The sequence below is a fragment of the Fibroporia radiculosa genome (genome assembly GCF_000313525.1).
Source record: "Fibroporia radiculosa TFFH 294 genomic supercontigs, scaffold977, whole genome shotgun sequence".
Taxonomy (NCBI): Eukaryota; Fungi; Basidiomycota; class Agaricomycetes; order Polyporales; family Fibroporiaceae; genus Fibroporia; species Fibroporia radiculosa.
Window position 1 is genome coordinate 32,300 of NW_012133251.1, and position 24,074 is coordinate 56,373.

A 24,074-nucleotide genomic window follows, 5' to 3' on the forward strand; every position below is an offset into this window, starting at 1 on the left:
AGAATCCGGACTTGCCACTGCGTTCAGAGCAGGTATTGTGGCTAGTGATGTGCTGTTGGACCAGTGCATAGATGGCTAGGCTGGTTTTTATGGTGTGTATATATGGGCGCGATGTGTTCTGTGTTAACTAATCATCCTATCGTGTTGGGAGCTATGGCCTCGACGCTCTTGTTTCTCATATTCTATCTGCTTCGCGGGCTACTGGATCGCATTGCGCATGTAGCCTGGGTGGGCGCGTGGTCCCTTGTTTTGTTATTCATTGGTCTATTCATTTGTCACACTCATATGTAGCATGCAGGTAAACTTACGGACGCGTTGTCGATATCCGTACATATGTTCTTCTATTCATCCCCACATGTTTTGTTTGCATACCCCTGTCTATAGACTCTGACCACATCATTGTCATGAGTGCACGGTCATCCTAGCCCATCTGGCTGCGTGGCACGATTTGTTCTTCATTGACATGTTTGGTCACATTTCAGCTATCACCAGATGGAGCAAGGCAGACAACACATGCATTGGATAGTAATTACTATGGGATCCCCCTAATGATGCTGACAGAATACCCGCTAGATATTCGAAATGAACAAGTATCAGAACACACAAATTCTCGGCTCTAAATGATTGGTGTCATGATGCTCACAGCGTTTGGCGTTCAACTATCGCTATCGACATAGTCAACGTAGTATGGAGCGGCCGTTATGTCATCCTCTTCGGTTCAATCAGCCGAGTCAGTACCTGTACCCCAGTAGCCCCAGAGGACAAGCCCAGTGCTTACCGCGCACAGCTACGCCAGAGGTACATTAAGATCTGCTGAGATTGTACGACACGTTTTAATACTCACCGACGGCAACGTGTGGTGCTGCAGAAACACCAAGAGAAACAAAGGAGATTGCAGCAAGGGCAAGGGCAAGGGCAAGAGTTCTGGGTTGCATCGTGAGGCAGGACGTCAAGGTGATGATTTTGATCTCATTGTGAGACCTTTTGTCATTACAGCACCTACGGACGACCACCCGTGTTCAAATTCTGGTGCAGCATCGTTGCTCCCACTTGTATGGCATGCCATACATCGGACGGGAGTGCGACCTCGGACTATCGCCAAGTTGATCAAATTCCATTGTCTGTGTATCCCCAAACTGTCAATGATTATGGAGAATCAGCGTGGGCGCGGATTATACGCGTGGTCAGTACCTACTTCAGAAGAAATGTTCACGCGCCATGGCGTATGCGTCAATCAAAAGCAAGAACCTCACGACACCGCCCGGGGACGTCGCAATCTTACCTATGGACAAGGCGATGATAGATGTGGTACTGCCTGACATCTAGATTGAAATTGACTGAACGTCCACCAGAATTGCCAGCGGCTATCAATCAATTTCAACAAGTTGGTTGATGAGAAAGGACCACGGAAAACAAATAGTCAACATTCATTATTGTCCTCGCGCTGTTTCCTCGATGACCCAATACTCACCCATCCGCACCAGTGACGAAGAAGCAACTAAAGAGCTGTTGGAGTCGTCTTCAGACCTCACAGCGACATCAGCGCAACCCACTCCGCGACCGACCATCCTTCGAATTGGTCCATGAATCGCGCACGGCGTCCTACTCAGTTTTTCTGCCTTCTTATTCTTCTTGTCACTGCATCCTTCTGAAGATCAGTGCCGGAGAAAGTTGTCTACATACTGTGAGTGATAGTTTCTCAAGGGCAAACAACACTCACTCATACTCATCCAGCACCTGCATTGGACGCCGTTGAGTACGAAAAGGTGCAATCCAACGGATCACTCAGGTTTCCCTCCGAGTACCGAGGTCCCTCGAGCCCGGAAGTGGACGCCGCTTGGGATCGTTTGCTCGGCGGATGTGATCCCTTCACTATTCCTTTTGCAATGAACGTGGAGCTGACGCTATGACAATAGGGAGACCAATCCGGATTTCAAGCGAAGAGCTTACCAAGATCGGCAAGACGCCTCGACTTCGATCACTAAATACCGTGCAGAGGACGGCGGAGGCTATATGGCCACTCTCGAGATCAGTCATCATTTACACTGCCTGGCGAGTGTGCACCGATCCTCATCCCACATTGTGTGCTCATGGCTAGCCAGTATACAAGATTCCATCCGGAAGGCCGTCTACTTTGATTATTACGGATTGCAAACTACCCACCGTGATTTAGATTGGATCCGTTGCTACTCTATCAGGAGACGTTGTCGATTGACTTGAGGCGGCTGGGTTTCATCAGACCACTGCATCGAGATGATGAGACAAAACATTCTGTGTGCGGGCGACGTGGGGCTAATTACCTTCGACTGGGTGAAAGGCTACCGTGATGCGTATCCCGACTTCAGCAACTGGCACCAGTGCAGGAATCTCGACAAGATTATCGAGTGGCACGATGCTCATGCTCTGCACATCTCCAAAAGTCGTCTCGTGCGAATCGGCGATGAAGTTGACCTGCCGACGGATCCATAAAGGTTGCTTGGGCGGGACTCAGGTCACGATGGTCACGATCAACGCAAAACTTGAAGAAAAAAAATCCAGGTCGACGTTGCGAGAGGTATCAAACATCTCATCGTAAAAAAATTGTCGAGTGTAAAAGGACAGGAAAGGATGGGCGCTGCATGTCGAGGAACAGTACAGGACTTCAGAAGGTGTGTGGGGGGGGGCGGGGGGCGGTTGCAGGAGCAGGTGGATGAGTGAGCCCCCTAGTGTGCGCTCATGAGGGCTATAACATAACCTATATGAGCGAAGAGTGAGACGGTAGTCGTGGGTGCGTAACTCACAAGATCTGGCCAACTTGTCAGATACAGATATCCGAAGCCTGCAAGAGCGAAGGTTGAAGGAAGTACCTATTCTGCTCACAGGAGACTAGCCAAGTTGACTCTTGCCAATATGTTCGCTCTTCATAAAGATATATCGATACGATGACTCCAGGGTTTGGAACTTTGGATAAGCACAACCCAGTGGGAGCGCCGCGCTGTGAATCAACGATGAATCTGTTTACTTAGTCTGTAGCGTTCGCGCGCCACATTTATCGTTTACGGTGCCCCAGCTAGAGCTAGCTAGAGTCACGCGCCGAACCGATGGACTCCTGTCTTTACTCCTCGCTACCATGTCCGTCCGTGCAAAGACCCTTGAAGAGTGGACCAACGAGTATGCGCAATCGCTTGATCAAGAATGGCCGCTGGAGCTGTGGAACAGCGCCTGGCGAGACGGAATCAACGTCCTCCGCTTCCTCCCTGTTATACGCATGGGACAGCGTGCCAACATCGATAACATTCCCCAGCAGTGTCTGGCAATGCCGGGGTTCCTTGACGAGCTTAGAGCTTTCGGAACAACGGCCGTCTATGTAAGGCATGATTACATCGAGATACTGAAGCGAATAGTTGCTCTTGTGCAAGGCGCCATTCACGTGCCGAAATCCTCGAAGGCAAAGTCAGAGAAAATGCCGGGGCCAGAGGGGGATGAAGAGGTGGAGGATGAGGATGAAGAGGCGAGAGTGGATGTTCAACAGTATACATCTCATATCCCGGAAAATCCGTTCACAAGGATGCAAAGCAAATTTCAGTGTGAAATATCGGTAACGGGCAGTCCGGGCAATGGTGCGTTGTAGGCTTGTTCTTGATATCATGGCTTGTGATCAACCACGTTCCATGACTATAGGAAAGAGCCTATTTCAGCATTTCATATTAGGCCTCCGTTTGAATGCCAAGCGTCCTACAATTGTACAATTTCAGCAGGATTGTATATACCTTTTCGCGGCCCATGGTGTGTTTACTATCACTGGAGCCACTCTGGAGGACTCTAGAGTGGCTACCCGTCTTGGACTCCTTGTTCCTGATGCCTGGTGCTTGGTCGATTCGAACCTCGACATGATCTTACCGACTAGATTCGTTCGTAATACACTCTTGACAGTAATTCAGGCTGCTTCGGCGCGAGAGAAAAGGTTAGATTGGCTAGGAAAGGGCTCCGCGATTAGTTGTTCCTTTTGCATCAGTCCGTTCACATTCGAGGAGGCTATCATTGTGTACGCATTTTATCCATTTCTATGTAGTTTATGCTAATGTTTTGACAAATTTTCAGGCGTTCCTTCCGTGTGAGCAATTTGCTTGCTGGCGAAGAAGAGCTCAGATCCTGGTTCGACCGTTACGCGCCATTCGCTCGCTTGGCATTCAACAAAGCATTCGATCAGACAACCTACCAGACACGTATAGAGAAGAAGCTGAATCGACTCACTTCCTCCAGCTTTGCAGATGCTGCCCGCCAAGCGGAGGCTATCCTAGCTCCTGAAACTGATGCGAGCCCTCATGAGCTATTCGTCTTCTACCCAGACTCAAGTTATCTATTTGATCGTGCCACCTGTCGCATACCCACATCTTACTTGACGTCACTGGTCATCCGCCGCTTCGAATCGACGGTTTCAGAGGAACGTACAAAGTTCTATAAGGACTTCCTGGGCATTAAGCCTCTAGCAGCTGTCGCAGGCCATTTTTTGGAGGATATAGTAGTTGATCATTTGCCGTTGGGTGGGTTGTGGAAGCTGCGAGAATTGGAGGCTAGAAACGCAAGAAAAAATCAACACTGGAGCATTGGCCCCGCCGCATCGGCCTTGTGGCTTGTCGTCGCGGGTAGCATGCGCATATATAATCAACGCCCCGCGTTGATCAGCGCGCACCCACGCGAGCCTGTCCTGAAGAAATTATACACCGAGTTAACAGCAAGCGATCTCATCGACAACTGTCTTTACGTGCCCAAGTCGCCAACAGAACCAACATACGACTTCTTCTATTATTGCAAGAGCAGGGCGATAATGTTCCAATGCACCGTCGCGGATGAACATGATGTCAAAGATCAAGGTCTCGCAAAACTCAAAAGCATCGGGGTAGAGACTTTCACTTACGTCGGCATAGTCCCATTCGATAAACGTCCCAATTTCCGCATCCATCGCGAAGTCGCCGAGCGCTACCAGTTTGAGAGTCGGTATATGCTCAACTTTGAAGTGCCGAAGTGAATATTTGTGTTCGGCCTGTGAGATTTCCTGCCTTTACTTTGATATCGTGTTATGTTTTAACAACACGGCATCCTACGTGTATCACAGTACGTGTGTTGTCGAAGATACTTTTGCACTCGAGAAGCGTCGCTAACTCGGCGCGGCTCGACCTTGCTCGGCATGAATGCATGAAAGTTGGCACGATAACCCCCTTCAGCTGACCGTCCGGCGATCGCGCCCATTCCCTCCCTGGCCCCGCGTTCATCCAACACGCAGACAGATGTAACCAGCACGCAAGCATCGCACGTAAACGGGCTGGACGCGGGCGGAGGAAGACCCAGGGATGCGGGGAGTTTTGACGGGCAGTGGAGGACCACTGGCCGGCTTACCCCCAGCTGTGACTCTGTCGTAGAAGGCGTCATGCCTTTCAGCGGGGGGTCTAGAACCGCGTCCCTTGCCTTAGACTCTCGCCAGGACCTGAATCCGCAGGCTCGCCGCGCCAGTACCGGTAGCGTACTACAGTTACACACACTCGCTTCGTGTCCCATCCTCTTGCTAATTTCTCGGCCACCCAATGTACCACAGACACGCCCCGATGCGCGCCCTGTACCCCAGGCCGCGTCCGATGTTTCTGTTTCACTAACGACCACATAGTGATAGTACATCTACCATACCTTTCTGCCTACACAGGGCCAGGCCCTTGAGGACAATAAAAGGAGCAAAAAAAAGCATCGCGCGGAGGGAATAAGAGTCACAACAAGACGCAGTATTACATCAGACAATGTTACAGATACCGTAGCGTCTCCGTTTAATGTAGCTGTTTGAAGACATGGTGTCAAAAAATTAGCAGACATAGAACAGATAGTTTCAGCATAACATCACAGGAGTCGAGTTCGTTACTTTCCTAGAAACAACGGGATCACATTCGTGACTATGGACCATTGAGTTTGTACTGACACGATGTACATAGAACTCTGCTGCCTCCATGTACCACTCCTCCAATCTGGGTCAAATCAGTCGCAGAATTTGATGTTCAGGTCGACCTGAGCATTCAGCCCCACTTAGATCAACTCGGCTACTTGTCAAGAGGGAAGCACTCACGTTAGCGGCCAAGCAGACAACTTCAAACCCGGTCTGGTTCGGCTCGCGGAAGGCGTCGGGGCAGTCGTTATCAGTGCCTACGTCAGGAGAATTATGAGATACTGCTAACAAGCGATAGGGAAAGAACGACTGACAGTCTGTGCCTTGACCATCGCAACCATTGTAATAGCTAGAAACACCATGCATCGGTGTAATACTCAAGATGAGAGGGTACGGGGACTCACTCAAACCCGCTCGCTACAGTGAACGAGTGCCTAGAATAAAATGAATCAAAATAGCTCTGATTAGAGAAAAATACATACGGAGGAATAAGCGAGATATCTGCACTACTTCCACCAGCATTGTTAAGCGATGCCTCGACCAAAGTGCAATTTTCACCATTGTTGCCACACGGGCCTGTATAAAATGAGTGGTACAAAAGCACTGGATTACAGTGTGGATGCTTGCATACCAATCTGCAAGTAACTGCAGAAGTTCAAACGGAGCGTGTAAGTCACGTTGCAAAAGTCAAATTGTATCTCAGCTCACGCGATCAAACCATCGGCAGGGCCATTACTGGTGTAAGGACTACCAGTGGAGAGGAGAACGCCGTCAGGCCCCCACAAGTAAGGCTATATAACGAATAAGACAGCGGCAGAATGCTCATGAAGCTCAAAGCACAAACAGTTCCATAGCCACAGCTACAAGTTTATGTGATCAATGAACTGACATGAAGTAGACTCAAGAATGCTCACTCGTTGGTGAAAGTTACAGTATGGGACTCGCCACGGACCTGCACGAATGCCATGGCGGCAGCGACGAGAGCGATGGTGACCTTGCTGAACATTGTAAGCGGGCTGTAAATCTGAGGGAGGATGCGAAAGTCGAAGTGCTCAAGAGGCAAGCGAAACCTGAAGACGGTATGAGTTGCAGCACGGCTTTTATACTGTATAGCTAGAGACGCTGATGGGGCCTTGACAGATACACCTACGGCGATACAAAGTTGGCATCACTGCATACTTACCTGTCAGCGATAAAGGTCATCAGAGAGGGGCGTCATCGTCGCATACTGCGTCTGTCGGTTTTCCTTCTGGCCTGGGGATTCCATGCGATGCATTTCGAATGGCAAGGCATCATGATCTGATTTCCCTTGGACCCGGCGGCATCCTGTCTAGATATCAGCATCCATTATGATTCTTAACGCATGAGATAGATGAGTATGCATACTGGCCGATATCGTAGAATTTGCCATGCAAAACGCACAAGACGTCTCAATCGACTTAAATAGTTCGATTCCGCGGCAGAAGTCGAGAGTTTGCTATTGCAATATTATCTACCATTGTGCAACATTACTTATGACTTATGCCAAAATATTATGACATTAGAATGTACCTTTTCTGGACTTCCATTTTCCTTGCGCGTCGAGATTTTATCGTAGTCTAGACGAGCAAAATGTCGCATGCAGCGGCCACAAAAAGACCATGGGCTTATTTTTTTTTTGATACTATAGCCCCGGCTGGATGCACAAGGTCATATGCCATGCCGAGGTATCGGAAACTGCATGCGAAGGACGTCGTACCGTCAAACTGCTTCCGTTGTATCGGAACGCCCCACGTTATTGTGAATCGAGTCTCCCGACGCTAGACATCTTGGTAGATAGAGATATGGTTTGTTGGTACTGAGTGTCTCCGGGATCAGGGCGGAGCGACTACATTCCTATCAACTCGGAAGCCTAGTTTGGCGTGAGGCCGAAGTCAAGTTAGGGGCCGCATGCCAGAGCGCGCTAGTTTATACAGCCTACTACTTGTCAGGGTTCCGCTGCGTTTGAGGCGCCCCTTCAATTGTAATGATCTTGCCGGCATGCGTTGTGGTGCAGGGCGGTGTAACTACTGGAGATATCATATCAACATCCACCGGCGCTCGAGATGCAGACTTAGTAGGCGACTTGCGCGTATGCGCTGGCCTTACCTGGTACTTAGTAGACAGAACAGAGTCGACCATGCCTGCTTGGAGAGGCACTCTAGTGATTCGATCAAACAACGGTCGAATCGCAATAATCAGCCGAATAAACCCTTGTCGGAACCCGCAGGGTTTTCACTCGACGTGCGCCAGGCGCTGACGCTAGACCTGGCGCGATATGGAGACTGTTTCACGGCCGACAATGCTCCTGTTGGTTGGAAATATATTTTAAATGGACCATTATATTCATTATATTAGTGCTGCATATATATATTCGCGTGAAATCTTGGCATACTAACTTCACAATTCGATCTTTGTGAAGTCAATGCGACAGCTACGGGCGCTTGTTTCCTGTTTAGGCAACACATACCCCCAAAACAGCTGCGTACTATCTAATGACGACGAATCGTGGATATGAAGGAGACCGATGCGAAATTGCGTTCGCGGCTATAGGTAGGATGAGGCAAATGCACAGAAAAGCCCACGACGTCATGCATCCAATCCCTATTCTAAGGTGACAAAATGGATACCGAATTATGCCTGTGGAGAGACCTCTCTGCTCTCGGTGATATAGCAAACGCTGTAGTAAACGCTGTGTTGCGAGAGACGGTGAGGGTTCGAGCAAGAGAGGCAGAGGACGAATTAATTCTAGGAGCTTGTACGTAGACGTCTTGAGTATACATGCGTTTGGATCCGCCTTGGCTGACTACCTAACTAGGCGTGTCCGCGTTGTATCCGCCTGGCTGTGGCTGGGTCTCCCGGATGCCCTCGGGTTGCCCAACTCCGTTCTTCTCAACACGCTGTAACATCCGTAAGCCTCGGGTCGGTAGTATTGACTTAGATGTTACAGCGTTTGCTATATGTGAACGGCCTGGCGGCGCGCCAGCGCACCGGGCTCTGAGATTACCTAGTGTTGTTACAGTAGTAAACGCTCCATTGCATCCAAGAGAACCCGCTTTCTCGATACTCATTCGACCGGTATTTGTGCGGACGATAGATTGGCATAATTCCTGGCAGCAGCTAGCGCCAACCCAGGGTCTATGGTCCACATGTCTCCGAATGCATCAGCTTGCGTACGTGTATCCAGTGTAAGTAATTATGATAGGTGTGATGCCAGATTGATGCCCACGTCACTACAATGTCTGACAGGTTGTACAACCTCTGTAGGCAAGAATGCTGTCATCGGCCGCAGAACCTCACTCCACACAAGCAAAAAGCCTGTGAATAGACTTTGGAATAAGAATCATTCTATGCTCAATCTGGTAGTGAATTGCAGAGCCATACGCTGATGCTAAGATTCTACTGCATAGACCCTGAACATGGTGAGATTGATGCTCCATGATATAGGGCCGTGGCCGCCCAGAATAGGGTGTACTCATTATGCGCAATATCGCAAGGAGCCATTCGTACTCCAGCATATCACATCCCTGCTCATCGTTTGCTCCAGCAGGCTCAAATTCTCTTTTACATGAAGCATGGGCTGAGTGACGTCAACTGTTCGATGCTGCAGTTTTTTGACAAGCAGTGTCAGCCATGAGGCACTCCCAGGACAAGGTTTACCCTTCACCAAAGCAGATGGTCTTCTGCAGTCATGCAATGCGGCAAGTAATGTCCAACACCTCCAAAGAGCCAATTAAGGCAGCCCCGACCTGTTCGCCGGCAATTGTGACAGCCGCACTTGAACAACTCCACTTTGGCATCAAGGAAGAAGGCGGACGCTTATGGACTCATGTAACATGAGAGTCGCCTCGAACAGCAACACCAAATTCTTGCATAGATACAGCGTAACCACGTAGAATAAGTGATATCCCGTTCCACATCGAACATTAATATCTCCGCAACCGTCTATCCTGCGTTCTTAACTCTGACATCTTTGCCTGCTTCACCCGCAATGTTAAGACCACCACCTTGGTTCACGTGCGCTGAAGTACCTAGGAATTGTATCCAAATGTCTGGATAACATGGAAGTATGACTTCTTGGGTTCGTTAGACCCATCTGTTGAAAGACGTGCTGAATAGAAGTCAGTAATGACATTCGTGTGGCATTTAGGAAGAGGTTCGAGTGAACAGGAGGGGGTTCTGAGGCCTGAAGGCCTGAGGCGTCGCGTGCTTCTGGGACACCCTTGGCATTTGCAGGCATTATGATAGGGTGTGTACGCTTTGTGGAAAGCGTGCCGAAGATATAAAATAATCCTCATTATGCGCGTTAGGAAAGTTTACATGCATATATGTATAGGTATAAACGAGGAAGAGCGAGATGGTAGGAAGAAACGCACTAGGTAGACAGCCGATTTTGGAGTTCCTCAAGTTGAACTTGACCTGACATTAGTGTGTTCTCGATGAGTAGGCTATCAAGAGTTATCACCAAGTGTCCAGCCCAGAGAGAACTTGAGACATTGGCCATGGAATGCACAACCCAGTATGATTGAAAGCGACAACATGGCAGTTAACTCTCCAATAGTTTTCTTGGGCAGCCTTTTATGAACGATCTTCGGAGTGTATTGCGGACGGTCGTCCTCTTAATCCTCCGCAGGCATTCCAATTCCAGAACGCGTAAATCAGCGCAATGTACAGGAGCTGGTACATGACCAAAAACATCTTACGCCAAATATTGTACATCAAAGCCAGCTTAGGTTTCTCGTATTTGGGCTAATTCAGATCTAGCCCGAAGGAAGCCTGGGGCCAATGAATATGCTGAAGACAGCTCATCATGAGCAAGTCATGTTTGATCGAATTATAGCAGGGCGTATATATATGAGCTGCTTGTCAATCAGCACCAGTAGATTATCGAGCCGAACACTGAAGAGCTTGGCCACAGCCATCATTAGATGAGGATGTCGACGAGGCGGCCGAAAGTCGAATTTGGACGCGCCGTGTCAGTGTGGCTGCGGGAAGCGCGTAGGCGCTTTAAGTCTCAGTGAAAGCGGCGACTATAGTCGACGCTACTTGCAACATCGTACTGCGACAGTCCCTTGGCTCAGAATGCAAGTTGAAGATACTCACCGTGTCATTAGTTGGTTCGACTTTCCAAGTATACGGCCACTCAATCATTGAACCAGGAAGATCGGTCAAAGGATACTTTCTCACCACGAACAAAGCTCGCCATGCTACAGGAGTCACGGTATTACTTACCAACTTCGTTGTGGAGTGTGAGTTAACGTCCGAAACTCCAAGGTAAGTAGTGCACTAGCGCTAGCAATCTCAGACTCACTAGGGCTCCGTCAGTGAACGCGTCGAGGCTGCCCTCTCTCAACTCGACGTATAACGTGTCAAAAACTTGGTATATTCCGCATACGAATCAGCCTCCGCTCGATCCATAATCTGTCAAGAATGACTTACAGAACACGTTTATTACAAATGTCCAGCGTGTGCGCGGGCAACCAACGTGGATGTCGGGGGCGTGCATTGAACTATCAGGTCTGTAATCTGCTCGGTGAAGGAATCAACACAACATGTAGAACCCGTCTTGATGGACTGGAAATTGTCGCCCCTGATCCCGGGGCTGAATCTTGTGTCCAGGTCCGCTCGCACTTTGTTTGAGGATATCAGTGTTCCACATATGGCCTCACAGATGTCTCTCAAACCAGCGTAAGCACTGGTTCTCGCGTGGGGTGCACCTTGCATATTTGGCTACAGATTATCAGGCGCTTGAGCGTAATGGGAAGGTGTGCGTCGCTGACAGGTCATATAGCTTGTATGAGGGCATGGGGGGAATGTGCTGTGCTTGGGGAGAATCCTGGCGAGAATGAAGCTCAATGGAGAGCAAGAGGAAGGTGAGAGACATCGGCGAGCGGCGACAAGGGTGGTGTAAGAGCTTAGGGTGTGTCGTGGCTGTGAAGGAGGATTTGTGATCTGTGGAATGCGCCAACGATGGCAAAGGCCGCTGTGCACTTCATACAACGCAGCCACACTCTACAACGAAAGAGTGTGGCTATGGCCTTTTTGACGGTGTTTAAGCCGACCGCATCAACCGGAGTCGTATGGAGGTCCGTGTGCTTTGCTGAACACTTTTCTTTTAACCCACGATTATCAGGCATTCGCTGATGTGCGCCCGATCTGTGTGCGGGTAGATCGTGGTTGATCCTTTGTCAAAGCCACATTCTCCACCACTTCTTCAGTTCCCTTCGATACCAGCGGGCTTTGTGCTGACACGATCCCCGTACGTGCCCTGAATCGGAACCGGGCTGAGATTATTCCTTTGTGCTATTCTCCGGGACGGCCACATCCACCCCAAAAATGAAACGACATACGTACGCCGGGAGGCATAATGTCTACTGCATGTCTGTGGATGTGTGGCATGTTTTTTATATATAAAAGATTGTCGGAATGGCTCTCCAACTTCGACTATCTCAATACCCTGATCTCTATCAAGACAACATGGCAACGTCGTCTTCTCGAGTTGGGTGAGTATGGACCTTTTATCGGCCAACTGTACAAGTTTGTCTCACTATTCGTTTTGCCATAGGTCTCCAGCTCCTTCGGTTAGATCTCGTACAATTACGGAAGGATCTTCATGTTCTAGGTACCTCGAGTAGGTGTATCAACTTGCGCTATGGAGAAGAGGTCTCATTATCGGACTGCAGCTTGTCTGAATGGCCGGAACAAGAAGCAGAAGCCGTCCAGCAACAGATGCCACAGCAGATAGCCAGGGCATGGTACGTATTATAGCTATACATTGTCACTTGTTGAGACAACAGCATTAATAGGTCGGAAATTCGAGAGAGTGGCCGACGGGCTCGTGCGTTTTATGAAAGTGGAAGGTCCCCGACTCCTAGTGTCGCTGGCTCATTGAATAGAAATGGCATTCATGACATTGTGTGAGTCTTTGAAGCAAAGTTCCGACATTCTGTTTTGCTAGCTGACAAAACGGGTATGATAGAGAAGATTTGTTGGATTCAATCGAGGATCGTGGTGCTGCTCAAGAAGGCTGGATGCTCCTACACGAACGATCTTGGTCCCCAAGTGAGCGCGAAGAGGATGTCCCTTCTCCGAAGAGCCATCGTACTCGCAAAGAGAAGGGCGAATTACAGCCTATACGGCGCAGCGAGAGGATTGCTCGTAGATCGTTAACGATGTCGTCTATAGATGAAGTTGACGATGACGAGCCCATTGAGCCGACGACTGCGGGATCATCCTCGTCGCCGTCAAAGGCAAGAACTACGGCCAAAATCCCTACTCCCGTATCCCCCATCAAACAGACCACAGGGACGGCAAGGTCAAGCAAGAGTCCGACGAAGAAGCGTCGGTAAGATATGGAGGTGGCGAGTGCAAACATTCTGACATGCCTCAATCGCACACAACCGCCGGCTGTTCAATCGCATTCAATAGACTGTTCACTATATAAATGTCTTCAGACATGACACCATGTTCACCCGCAGCTTTCTATGTCATATATGCTACCTATGCAAATTTTATGTTTATGATAATACACGTCATGGGAATTCTCGAGGGCCATCATGGTCCTTGTGATCGGTCATATATGGTATATCATCTGCCAAATATGGGCGATTGACGCAGCGCCGGGGTGCTGGAGGCGCCATAATTTACAAAAAAAGTTATATCTCAAGATTCTCAAATCGTTTGAGTATTTTGTATTACACTATGATCTATTCTCAGTCCCGCATCCCCATCCTCTAATCCAGTCCCCTCAAGTCGCTAATCGCTTGAACTCTGTCGACGAGTGAGCTCCGTTGGTCAGTGCAACCAGGAGTGTCAGAGGAAGGCCCGAGGATCATCCGAGAACGGGTAGTCGGTGTATCCATGCGCGATCTCTGGAACATAGTACGTCTCTCGATTACCGACGGTTAGGGTCAAGTCCTTGGCAAGACGAAGTGGCAAATCGGGCTGTTTCAAAACATCAGTGCTACATACCACTTGGCCACCATGGAGGAAAACATACATTCGAGATGAAGATACGCCCGAACGCGATGAGATTTCCAGACTTCTCAGACTGCTCCAATGCAAGCTCTCTCGTATATCCTCCTGCGGTAATAAAAGGACGAGGGGCCCATATGTCGCGCAGGAAGTCATTTGACTAGGATTTGGGATGAGCATCTGCGGATCTCTGATGCTGTAACGTTCACACACCTCTTCTGGTCCATGTTCACGGAAAGCCTCACCCTGTGTGCGCGGCTCGACTGTATGGACGTATGCGAAGCCAGTATACAACTCGGCCACGCGAGATACGAGATATGCAAATGTTGGCTTAGGATCATTCATGCACATGCCTGCTTCAGCGGTGAGTTCCTGTTACTCCTTATTCGAGGGGGAATAAAAATTGACCTTGCAAAATTCCCCATGGACTGACCCTGAGACCAACTCGCTCCTGACCGATTGCCTTAATGACAGAATCAATGACTTCAAGGGCAAAGCGTGCTCGGTTCTCGACAGAGCCACCATATTCGTCAGTCCGCTTGTTACTAACATCCTGCAGGAATTGGTCGATGAGGTACCCGTTCGCTCCATGTACCTCAACGCCATCGAAGCCTGCCCGAATAGCATTTTTCGCAGCAGTTGTGTACAGCTGGACGTATTCTTTGATCTCTGGATGTGGTTGATGCCACGTAAGTCCCCTGATGGCTTCAGTGGGCAATGGACAAACCAGAAATAGACAGGGCGCGGGGCGTGGCGCCGCCTACGAACGGGATGTTGGAAGCTGATACGACGTCGTAAGACGGGTCTTCTGCTTTGAGGACGTCTGCGTTTGCCGCACGGCCCAGGGCCCAGAGCTGGCAGAAGATACGTGACCCCTTCTCGTGTACAGCATCAGTAACCTATCAATCAGCTGTCAGCACAGGGCTCCGTAAGAGGAACGACATATGAGGTGATCATCTTATCAAGCCAGTTGACTTCAGTTACAGATCCCACATTGTGACGATGTACGAACGCAAATGCTGGTAGGACATACCTTTTTCCAAGCAATCACTTGCTCATCATTCCAAATTCCGGGAACATGAGGAAAGCCTCCTGCTTTGGCTGCAATGAAGGTCGCTTCGGTGATCAGCAGTGTACCTGGAACCGAGGCCCGCTGGGAATAATATTCAACTGCAAGGTCACCGTGGACATGATCCTTGTTGGCACGAGTCCGGGTGAGCGGCGCAAGCACAACACGGTGTGAAAGTGTGAAGTTGCCGACGCGGAGGGGCTGAAAGAGTTTAGGTATTGGAGTCGACATATGTTGTGAGTCTCAGATAGCGGATTTGGTCTATGTCTGTGTCGGGGTTGGAAGAATTACTTCAGGGCGAGGACCTTTACGTCGCAAACTTATATGCCCACATCGCCTTCATGATTGGTCAGATAGCTGCGCACATCCAGGTTACATAGGATGACTCCCTGAGGTCCAATTCGGTCCCATCGTATCAATGCATGATCGTACTAATTGGAATCCCTGAGACTTTGCTTGACAGTACGGTCGCTAATCATCGCTACGCAACTCGGGTACGGTAGAAGACGCGCTGTGATTCATGAGTCTGACCTGAGCCCGAACGTGAACCCCGGTGGTATCGGATTTCACTAAGAATGTGTAAGCTTGCGTTATACTCTAAGGCCGACTTCGCACTGACTAGGCTAAGCGCTCTAAAGGATGCTCTCGGATTCCCAATGATAATCATTCGCTGGCCAGCTTGACATAGGGCGTACTGTTCGTTTGGTCAGTGTGTGCAGGCATGTGGCCCGCTAATATTTACCCCTCAACCAAATTTTGATATGATTCTTGTTATATATCGTCAAGGAGAGGTCATGTACATGTGCATCGGCTCTAGGAGAACGCGTAGATTGCCGGAACGATTCGTAGGGATCGGAAGTACCCACATCACAGCGCTCTGCCTCGAAGCCTAATAGTATTGCCTTGTTGACTCGGGAGGTCGGATTTGATAACTATTACGTTCAAGGAACTGCACGCTCCTCCTCAATTTGTGCGGAGAATCCTCTGAATAGCGGGTGCTGAATAAGTTCACGTGTGGCTTCAATACTACAGGAATTGGCTCTTTCAACTGTGCTTTGACAAGTCGGCTGGGCGTCTTTCTCGGTGGCTGCTAATGCTCACGATCATGGCCGCGTTGCGCATCCTCTCCCGGTGAATACTACCATGTCCATCCTCTGAGCATGCTTGTTCCAACATTCCTGAGTCTCCTCATCTCACTGAAACTTGCTTTAAAATGCTGCTGCCAACGTCGAGTCGACAGTCTCTGCTGAGTGCTCGCTGTAGAGTACGCCGCTGGATCTTATTCCAAGTTACATCTGTACAGTAATCTTCATCTAGGATCTATATAGATACGCCGATCGAACATGGTTTCAACCCCCCAGTTTCGTGATCTGGTGTAGTGGCTCTAATGGACAAGAAAGGCGTCTAAACCCTCAAAAGGTCATGACTATTTGCTCTGGGACCGACTTCAGAGGCTAGCGCGGGGATCATCCGAGAACGGGTAGTCGATGAATCCTTTTGGCGTCTCTGGGATATAATACGTATCGCGATCACCACGCGCGAGGGGTAAATCTTTCGCGAGGCGGGTAGGAAGGTCAGGCTAAGAAAAGTTAGTACAAGAGTCAGTGTTGAGATTGTGTCAGGTGGAAGAAATTTACGTTGGAAATGAATGTACGTCCGAAAGCGATCAAATCTCCCGATAGCTCAGATTGCTCAAATGCAAGAGCACGCGTGTAGCCTCCTGCGCTCATAAACGGGCGAGGCGACCAGATCTCCCGAAGGAAATCATTAGACTATGTTTGACCAAAATCAGAAGGCAAAAAGGCGAAGCTAGGAACCAAGGGCGCACCTCTCCTTCCTGGACCTCACGATCCAGGTTCCCGTGCGCACGCGGCTCCACAAGATGTAGGTACGCAAAATTAGGATGTAGCTGTGCTATGCTTCGAACAAGATGACTGAAAGTTGGTCTTGGGTCGACCATGCCCATATCTAAAACACTCGTCAGCATTTCGCCACAAACGCCGCAAGTCAATGAAGCTATGAAAACCTTGGAATTGTCCCCATGGGCTGATCCTGATGCCAACCCGGGGAGCTCCAATGGCTTTGGAAATCGCGTCAACAACCTCCAGCGCAAAGCGAGTTCGGTTCTCGATTGACCCGCCATACTCGTCTGTACGCTTATTGCTGACGTCCTGGAGGAACTGATCAAGAAGGTATCCGTTTGCGCTGTGTATCTCGACACCATCGAAACCGGCGCGGACAGCATTCCGTGCGGCCGTGGCATACGTCTCCAGGTACTCCTTAATTTCTGCGTTTGATGTTCTAGGTCAGGGTGCGGATCATATCAGCGCTGCGTATAGATGACGTACCAGCAATGGTCAAGGGACGGGGAGGCTGGTGCCCAGCTAGCGCGATATCCGAAGCGGATACAAGATCATGGGGACCCTCAGCTCTGAGCACATCTGGATTTGCTGCACGACCCAAAGCCCAAAGCTGGCAGAACACACGAGATCCCTTTTCATGGATGGCATCTGTAATCTATCAATTATAATCAGAGCTGATCCTTTCCAAAAACGACACGAATATGCGATTCTGTCCACGAAACCCATGAAGATCGTCTAATGCCAGGAAACTTACTCGCTTCCAAGCAGTCACCTGCTCATCGTTCCAGATACCAGGGACGTTGTTGTATCCCCCCGCCTTTTCTGAAATGAAAGTTGCCTCCGTCACCAGCAGTGTCCCGGGGACAGAAGCTCGTTGCGCGTAATATTCGATGGCCAGATCACTATGGACGTGATTCTTGTGCGCGCGATAACGAGTGAGAGGCGCGAGCACGATACGGTGGGAGAGGGTGAAGTCGCCAACTCGAATGGGCTGGAAGAGTTTGGGTACAACGCTCGCTGAAGACATTGGGCGCACGGAACAGCTTGGCTAACGATCGGGAGCGGGGTGATTTCTGTTCACGGTGTTCCACTGTGTGAATTTATGCTATCTTGAAAAGCTTTCCAGTCTTAGTAAGGGCTGAACTAACTTACTAATGCTCTGTCGGAATTTTTACGAGTCTTTGCATTTTCATCGATGCCAACAGATCTCTTAGAAGATCTGCAGATTTCAACACATGTCTTATACCACAGATAGAATCTGACAAGAGCCTCTGCTTAATGACCACCAGCACTTTGCGCAGAGCTGGCGAGAGTGAAAATTCTGAGCTTCGGGACCTGCATATATATATTTCTGCTTTCACACCAAGCTGAGGGGCGCGATTTGAATCGGGGACACCGACCTTATTTGATGTGGGGGGAACCGGTGGTCGGGGGCCACCAACGCGAAATTTGGCGTGATTCTACCAAATTCTTCTCTGCTCTAACGTTGCGCTCTAGAACTCAAAATACGCACTGAAAATTGTACGTGTTCATGGTATATGAACTTATTTTTTTCTCGACATGGGGCTGTGGTTAAAATACAAAGCAGCAGATCGTAAAGTCACGAAGAATGATACTATCTGTCACGTGTAATGACGCAACGCGTCGGTCGCATCGCAGTGGTAACAGTTACACCGTTCGCCAACAAGCATGATCCCATGTACTGACGTTGCAATCTTGTGCTGACTGCCACAATTCCAGGACAAGACTCGCATCCAAGGAACGCGGACCGCAATTTGGAAGTACAACATGATTGAGCATATTCGCACCAAGCGTCCATGATATTCAGTCGATGGAATCGAAGATGGCGCAAGCACTGGCAGCAAGCGAGCGGTGCTAGCATCAAATGGGCGTTCTAAACGTACTCAACAGGGTGAAATTATATATTTTACGTCGTATCGCAATTGTGTTATCCTCTCCCGGTGATGCAGCGCGCTTGGGTCGCGGGCCGAGACCTGCCGACACACACACACCCCGGTTCTCGGGGTCCTCTGCAAAAATTGAGGTCAGTGCCAGGAAATTTCTTTTCGCCCTCGTCTTGTTTCATACTGCACCAAATGGGCAGTGCCACGCCGATGTCAATTCTGAAACCAATGTATTCAGCAGAAAGACTAACGGTAATGGGCCTATCATCTACATGCGAACGGTCACAAGCTTGATAACTTCTTCAATTTGCACAAAATTCGCAATGATTTACACTTTACATACAAACTTCACAGTCCGTGGTCTCTCGGATTGCCAAATAAATCTCCTATCGCTGTACAATATTCATATCCTTGACAGGCACCGATGGCTACATACGGTTACTTAGCATTCAAATCGGGTACATGATCATGGGGGTCGTAATATGAGCACTTACATCTATAGCCATAGCCTTAGCTTTGACCTTTCTGAACAATTAGTAATGCTTGACTCAGAGATATATGTCACAGCGCAAGCAGTGTATACACACACAACCATTCGCCATTCTGCTACTGCTTTATGAGGAAATCAGAATTTCCTTCGTATTTGGCCGACGACCAAGGCACAGGATGAGCGGATCAATCCGCATTACCGCATCAATTGTATTTATCGAGATCTACATACATTGATCAAAACAATGTACGTCCGATACTCCCGGACGTGGTCGGCAGTCCAAGACGTCCTGAAGCAATAGGAAGCTCCAGAGTTGTTAGATGGCAGCTCGAGGGTCATCCGAGAGCGGATAGTCAGTATATCCCTTTGCAGTCTCCGCAACATAGTAGTACGTGTCGCGATTGCCGATGTTGAGGGGCAGGTCTTTGGCAATGCGGGTTGGGAGGTCCGGCTTGAACAGACATGTCAGACCAAATAGTTCAAGAAAGCAGAGGAATCAAGTTACATACATTAGCGAGGAACAGTCGTCCAAATGCGATAAGATCTCCAGTTTTTTCTGCATCCATGAAAGCAAGCTGTCGTTTGTATCCACCCGCGCTGATATAGGCACGAGGCGCCCAAATTTCCCGCAGGAAGTCGTTGGACTAGCAAGTAGATAAAAGACGGATATGTCCGCTTAAGACATTCACAGGAAAGATGTAGGAAGACTTACCTCGCCAGGCTCCGGTTCGTGCTCTTCAATTCGTGGTTCGATGACATGGATGTATGCAAGGTCGGTGTGGGTCGAGGCAAGGCGGGAGACAAGATAGGCGAATGTCGGCTTCGGGTCTCGCATACGCATATCTACGAAAAAATTAGTTGATGAGATCATATTTGTGTCAGCGCATGTAGAGAGCAAGACCTTGATAATGGCTCCATGGACTGATACGAATGGCGACGCGACTGGCACCGATGGCTCTGGCAATCGAGTCGATGACTTCGAGAACAAACCGGGCACGATTCTCCACCGATCCCCCATACATGTCAGTGCGATTGTTGCTGACATCCTGGAGAAACTGGTCGATGAGATACCCGTTGGCGCCGTGAAGCTCGATCCCGTCAAAGCCTGCACGCATAGCGTTCTGTGCAGCAGATGTGAACATCTGGACGTATTCTTCGATCTCTACGGACAATCATGTTCATGTAAGCATACGTCTGAAATGTTCGTCGTCGTTGAATTACCGGAGATGGTCAGTGCACGGGGAGTCGAGCCCTTGGGGAGTGGGAGATTAGACGCGGAAACAAGTTCGTAGGAAGGATCATCGGCTTTGAGTACGTCGGGATGTGCGGCACGGCCCAATGCCCATAACTGACAGAAAATACGTGACCCTTTCGCATGAACTGCTTTTGTGATCTATTCGCAAGGAAATGAGTACAGGAACAAAGCCTCTGAGTGGTAAGCGGACCTACTCTTCTCCATGCAGCGACCTGCTCATTGTTCCAGATGCCCGGGACGTAAGAAAAGCCACCAGCTTTGGCTGAGATCAAAGTAGCCTCGGTGATTAGCAAAGTACCGGGAACTGATGCTCGTTGGGAGTAGTACTCCACTGCGAGATCGCCGTGGACATAATCTTTGTTCGCACGGAAACGAGTGAGTGGAGCGAGTACGACACGGTGGGCGAGCGTAAATTCCCCAACTTGAACGGGCTGGAAGAGCTTAGGTACGACGCTGGACGACATGATTAGGTAGATACAATGACGGACGCGAATGTGCGTCGAGCTGAGGAGTTTGTATCGAGAAACCTGCACGATGCGGATTTATGTAGACTGGTTGTACTCGACCAGGCGTTCGAACTAGGCTTCTACTGGGTTTGTCAGGATGAGTAAAAGCTGTCACCAGATGATCAGCGAGATAATTCACGTCTGCGAAGGTTTATCCCAATTTGTCCAAGGTCGGCTAGAGAAAGGTCGGAGGTATTTCCAGGCCGGCGCCGGTACTCTTCTCGCTGCACTCGCTGATCTCGTGCAGGGCGTGCTGAATATCCAGGCGACATGAAACGTAAATCATTTTACAATGCTGATTCAACATTGACTAAGACAGCAAATCTACGCGCCGAACACCGGATCCAAACTTACCTGTGACCAAAGCAGCAATGAGAACCAGTCAAATGGGTTTCTTCGATGACCGAGATTCTACAACCTGAAGGTGTACTCGTGAGCAAAGTCTACCTTTCACCGTACTGAAGACCAAGCTTCCATGTCACAGGACCATGAATTGACTGAAAGTCAGCCACAGTCCAAAAAAATTGCCTCTTGACTTTTATCTTCCTCCAAATCTTGCTGAAAATGTGAACGATTGGTTGATCGGACACCAGGAGAGACGTTATGGGGCATGCCCTGAGACTGTCCCCGAATAGAGAAGAAAATCGACAATGAGCTTGCGGATATCATGCAGCTGAAAGACAAACATAATCCAACATGATACAACCCTAAGAATATGCTGCAATCAGTACTAAATTTTCACTGCATCAGTCATCCAAGCGTCTCCAGGCTCTGCAACAATACCGCAGAACCCTTCCCTGCGGATTCTTTGATCTCCTTCCGTATACTCTTCCCAAACCAGTTCTTGAATGTGTTCCTCTCTTCGCACTCCTCTCCGCTGGCCAATTGTTCACATAGCGCGTTTATTACAAACGCGCCCTCCCCCCGGGCCATTTCTAGCGCGGTATCGCGATCAACAAGTTGCATGAAGCGCAAGGCGAAGGCGCGGGCGGACCACAATGGGGCGGGTTCGATAGCTCCCATTACTTGTGAGTAGTGTCCGCCCTGCAGGAGCATCTTGTAAAGGCGAGATGTATGTGGAAGTGAGATGGGATGTGGCGACGCGGCGCTGGAAGGTACATTCAGGGCTTGTAGTAGTGCGTCCGATGCAGCGGATTTATCTGTTTTCAGTGAGTGACCGAGGGTGAGGCCGTATCAGAGCCTCGAAAGAATCGTTTCTTACCACCCTCAGCATACAGCATGATCTCGCATACAACTAGAGATCCGCCTGTGTCTTTTGACACTTGTGCGCCATTATCAGCAACCCACTGCAAGAGTAAATCGCTAGCAGCCCGATTTATTTCCGCGCTGCGCACCGCGCCATCCTTTTTACTTGTCCGCGAGCGAACAAGATCTGTCTCTGCTAATGTCGCAATCTATTGTGTAAAAGAGGCCATGTCAGATATACGCACAGTTTCAAACGACAGCACATTACCTGGGCAGGCATGAAATGGCGTTTTGTTCGCGGCGCCACCAGATAAAGGAGAGACCGCCGTCCTTGGGGTGATGCATGTAAGGAGGACGCAGCGGAAGCTATGTCCGCGACGAGGGATTTAGCGGTAAGTTTCGTGTCGCTGCGCATAGATTTCAGCATGCTGTGCAGAAGTTGGAAGATGAGTGAATCATACTCAATGACGTCGAGAGCAGTGAAGAGCACAAGCTGGGCTTCGTCATCTTGGCACATGCGTTCTACATGCGGCTTGATGGTTTTGATTATTTGCTTTCGGTCCTGTCCAAGACAAGGTCTCGAGACCGCACTCTCGACTGGTCAAATCTCACTTACTTTTGCTGTGCCATACGCAATGAATTCTCTGACAACCAGGCTTCCGTCTTTCGTGTGTACCATTTCAGCCAAGACCTCTTGACAACTTGACCGGCATTAGTACTAAGAACCAAGCGTATAAGAACTAAGTTCTAACCCGTCGAAAATCTCTCTTCGGAGCTTTTCTTGTTCCCCTTCGTCCTGTACGTCGTTTATCGCGGAGAGGTACTCCCAAAGGGCACGATGGACAATTGCATGAGACACAGCACCCTTGTCAGGATTATTGAGTCTATAATATCACGTTAATGGATGAATTTCATACGGAACATGACTACTCACATCCTCACCAAGTTGTCCTTGAGGGTCATCATGAGCCTTTTTCTCCGTTCGCCTTCTGCACTGTCAAACAGGCCCTTAAAACCCATTTTTGAACGCTCCTTCTCGCCCTCGCTCCCAGCTGTTACCGTGAACAGACTGGCTTCCTTGCCGTAAAAATCTCGCAGGAGAAGTGACCTCTCATATGCGTTTGCGTGCAGCTCAAATGCATCAGCAAGTACGCTCGACGCTTCCCTATGTAGGAGTAACCGTAGAACATGTCCGTGGAATTCCCGTAAAATAGCGGCTCGGCGCGAGGGGCATAATCGGATTAGCTTCGAGACGAGGAACTTCCAGATGGTATGAATCAGGACAAATCTCTTCGACGTCCCAGAGGCTTTCTTGAACGCACCTTAGAATACTTGCTTTGCGCGAGTTCCTTGTAATGTCCTTGCAGCTCCGCCGCAACCTCATTCCGCTCCTTCTCTCCTCCGTATCGCACTATCGTCTGTACGATCCTGCTTGCGTCGTGCTTGAAGACAATATCTTTCACATTTCCACGGATGACGTTCATGAGTGCATGGATGTGCTCCATGCGCTCGGCTTTTGATATGCTTTTCTGATGGGCGAGTCGCCATGCCCTTTTGGCTTCGGCAAGAAGCTCGGAGTGGGGTTTTGCTGCACGACGTTGCTCCAATAAAGCTCTTTGTGCCTTATGGGACTCGCGCGACGCTAAAACAAAACTCATTAACAATGATAGAGCATGTGAACTCAAAAACTACCATTTGGATCTTTCACCGCTTCAACGACCTGCTTCTCTTCATCCTCACCTCCCAAATCACCGTCCATGTCCCCCACATATGATTCGTCTGAAGAAGCGTCGCTCTCGTCCTTAATAGGCTGAGTCACAGGATGGGTGCGTTTTTTAACCTTGCCTGACGATATTGTCTCGATATGCGGCTTTTTTTTTTT

The 24,074-nt window shown here is 49.4% G+C and overlaps 7 protein-coding genes across 7 annotated transcripts; 2 read left to right on the forward strand and 5 right to left on the reverse strand.

Annotated features, from left to right (window-relative positions):
- Positions 1-3,109: 3,109 nt before the first annotated feature.
- FIBRA_01911 (uncharacterized protein) lies at positions 3,110-5,008 on the forward strand (the record flags this gene model as incomplete). Its single annotated transcript, XM_012323779.1, has 3 exons — positions 3,110-3,599; positions 3,661-4,024; positions 4,081-5,008. The coding sequence occupies 3 exons, from the start codon at positions 3,110-3,112 to the stop codon at positions 5,006-5,008; spliced, it is 1,782 nt and encodes a 593-aa protein (XP_012179169.1).
- A 992-nt stretch (positions 5,009-6,000) lies between these two features.
- On the reverse strand, positions 6,001-6,914 carry FIBRA_01912 (uncharacterized protein; the record flags this gene model as incomplete). The annotated part of the gene is made up of 9 exons (XM_012323780.1): positions 6,001-6,030; positions 6,089-6,165; positions 6,223-6,257; positions 6,313-6,342; positions 6,391-6,484; positions 6,540-6,553; positions 6,617-6,699; positions 6,753-6,768; positions 6,823-6,914. 9 exons carry the CDS (start codon positions 6,912-6,914, stop codon positions 6,001-6,003), a joined length of 471 nt encoding a protein of 156 aa, XP_012179170.1.
- A 5,438-nt stretch (positions 6,915-12,352) lies between these two features.
- On the forward strand, positions 12,353-13,275 carry FIBRA_01913 (uncharacterized protein; the record flags this gene model as incomplete). The annotated part of the gene is made up of 5 exons (XM_012323781.1): positions 12,353-12,429; positions 12,492-12,557; positions 12,610-12,681; positions 12,733-12,843; positions 12,906-13,275. 5 exons carry the CDS (start codon positions 12,353-12,355, stop codon positions 13,273-13,275), a joined length of 696 nt encoding a protein of 231 aa, XP_012179171.1.
- Positions 13,276-13,738: 463 nt separating this feature from the next.
- FIBRA_01914 (uncharacterized protein) lies at positions 13,739-15,200 on the reverse strand (the record flags this gene model as incomplete). Its single annotated transcript, XM_012323782.1, has 6 exons — positions 13,739-13,870; positions 13,926-14,060; positions 14,114-14,253; positions 14,309-14,569; positions 14,628-14,799; positions 14,934-15,200. 6 exons carry the CDS (start codon positions 15,198-15,200, stop codon positions 13,739-13,741), a joined length of 1,107 nt encoding a protein of 368 aa, XP_012179172.1.
- Positions 15,201-16,416: 1,216 nt separating this feature from the next.
- On the reverse strand, positions 16,417-17,858 carry FIBRA_01915 (uncharacterized protein; the record flags this gene model as incomplete). Its single annotated transcript, XM_012323783.1, has 6 exons — positions 16,417-16,548; positions 16,607-16,741; positions 16,798-16,937; positions 16,996-17,256; positions 17,318-17,486; positions 17,586-17,858. The coding sequence occupies 6 exons, from the start codon at positions 17,856-17,858 to the stop codon at positions 16,417-16,419; spliced, it is 1,110 nt and encodes a 369-aa protein (XP_012179173.1).
- Positions 17,859-19,541: 1,683 nt separating this feature from the next.
- FIBRA_01916 (uncharacterized protein) lies at positions 19,542-20,944 on the reverse strand (the record flags this gene model as incomplete). Its single annotated transcript, XM_012323784.1, has 6 exons — positions 19,542-19,676; positions 19,735-19,869; positions 19,938-20,068; positions 20,127-20,387; positions 20,447-20,618; positions 20,675-20,944. 6 exons carry the CDS (start codon positions 20,942-20,944, stop codon positions 19,542-19,544), a joined length of 1,104 nt encoding a protein of 367 aa, XP_012179174.1.
- Positions 20,945-21,736: 792 nt separating this feature from the next.
- Positions 21,737-23,951, reverse strand: FIBRA_01917 (uncharacterized protein; the record flags this gene model as incomplete). Its single annotated transcript, XM_012323785.1, has 9 exons — positions 21,737-22,146; positions 22,209-22,401; positions 22,461-22,599; positions 22,654-22,754; positions 22,809-22,893; positions 22,945-23,076; positions 23,127-23,452; positions 23,515-23,834; positions 23,885-23,951. 9 exons carry the CDS (start codon positions 23,949-23,951, stop codon positions 21,737-21,739), a joined length of 1,773 nt encoding a protein of 590 aa, XP_012179175.1.
- Positions 23,952-24,074: the final 123 nt, after the last annotated feature.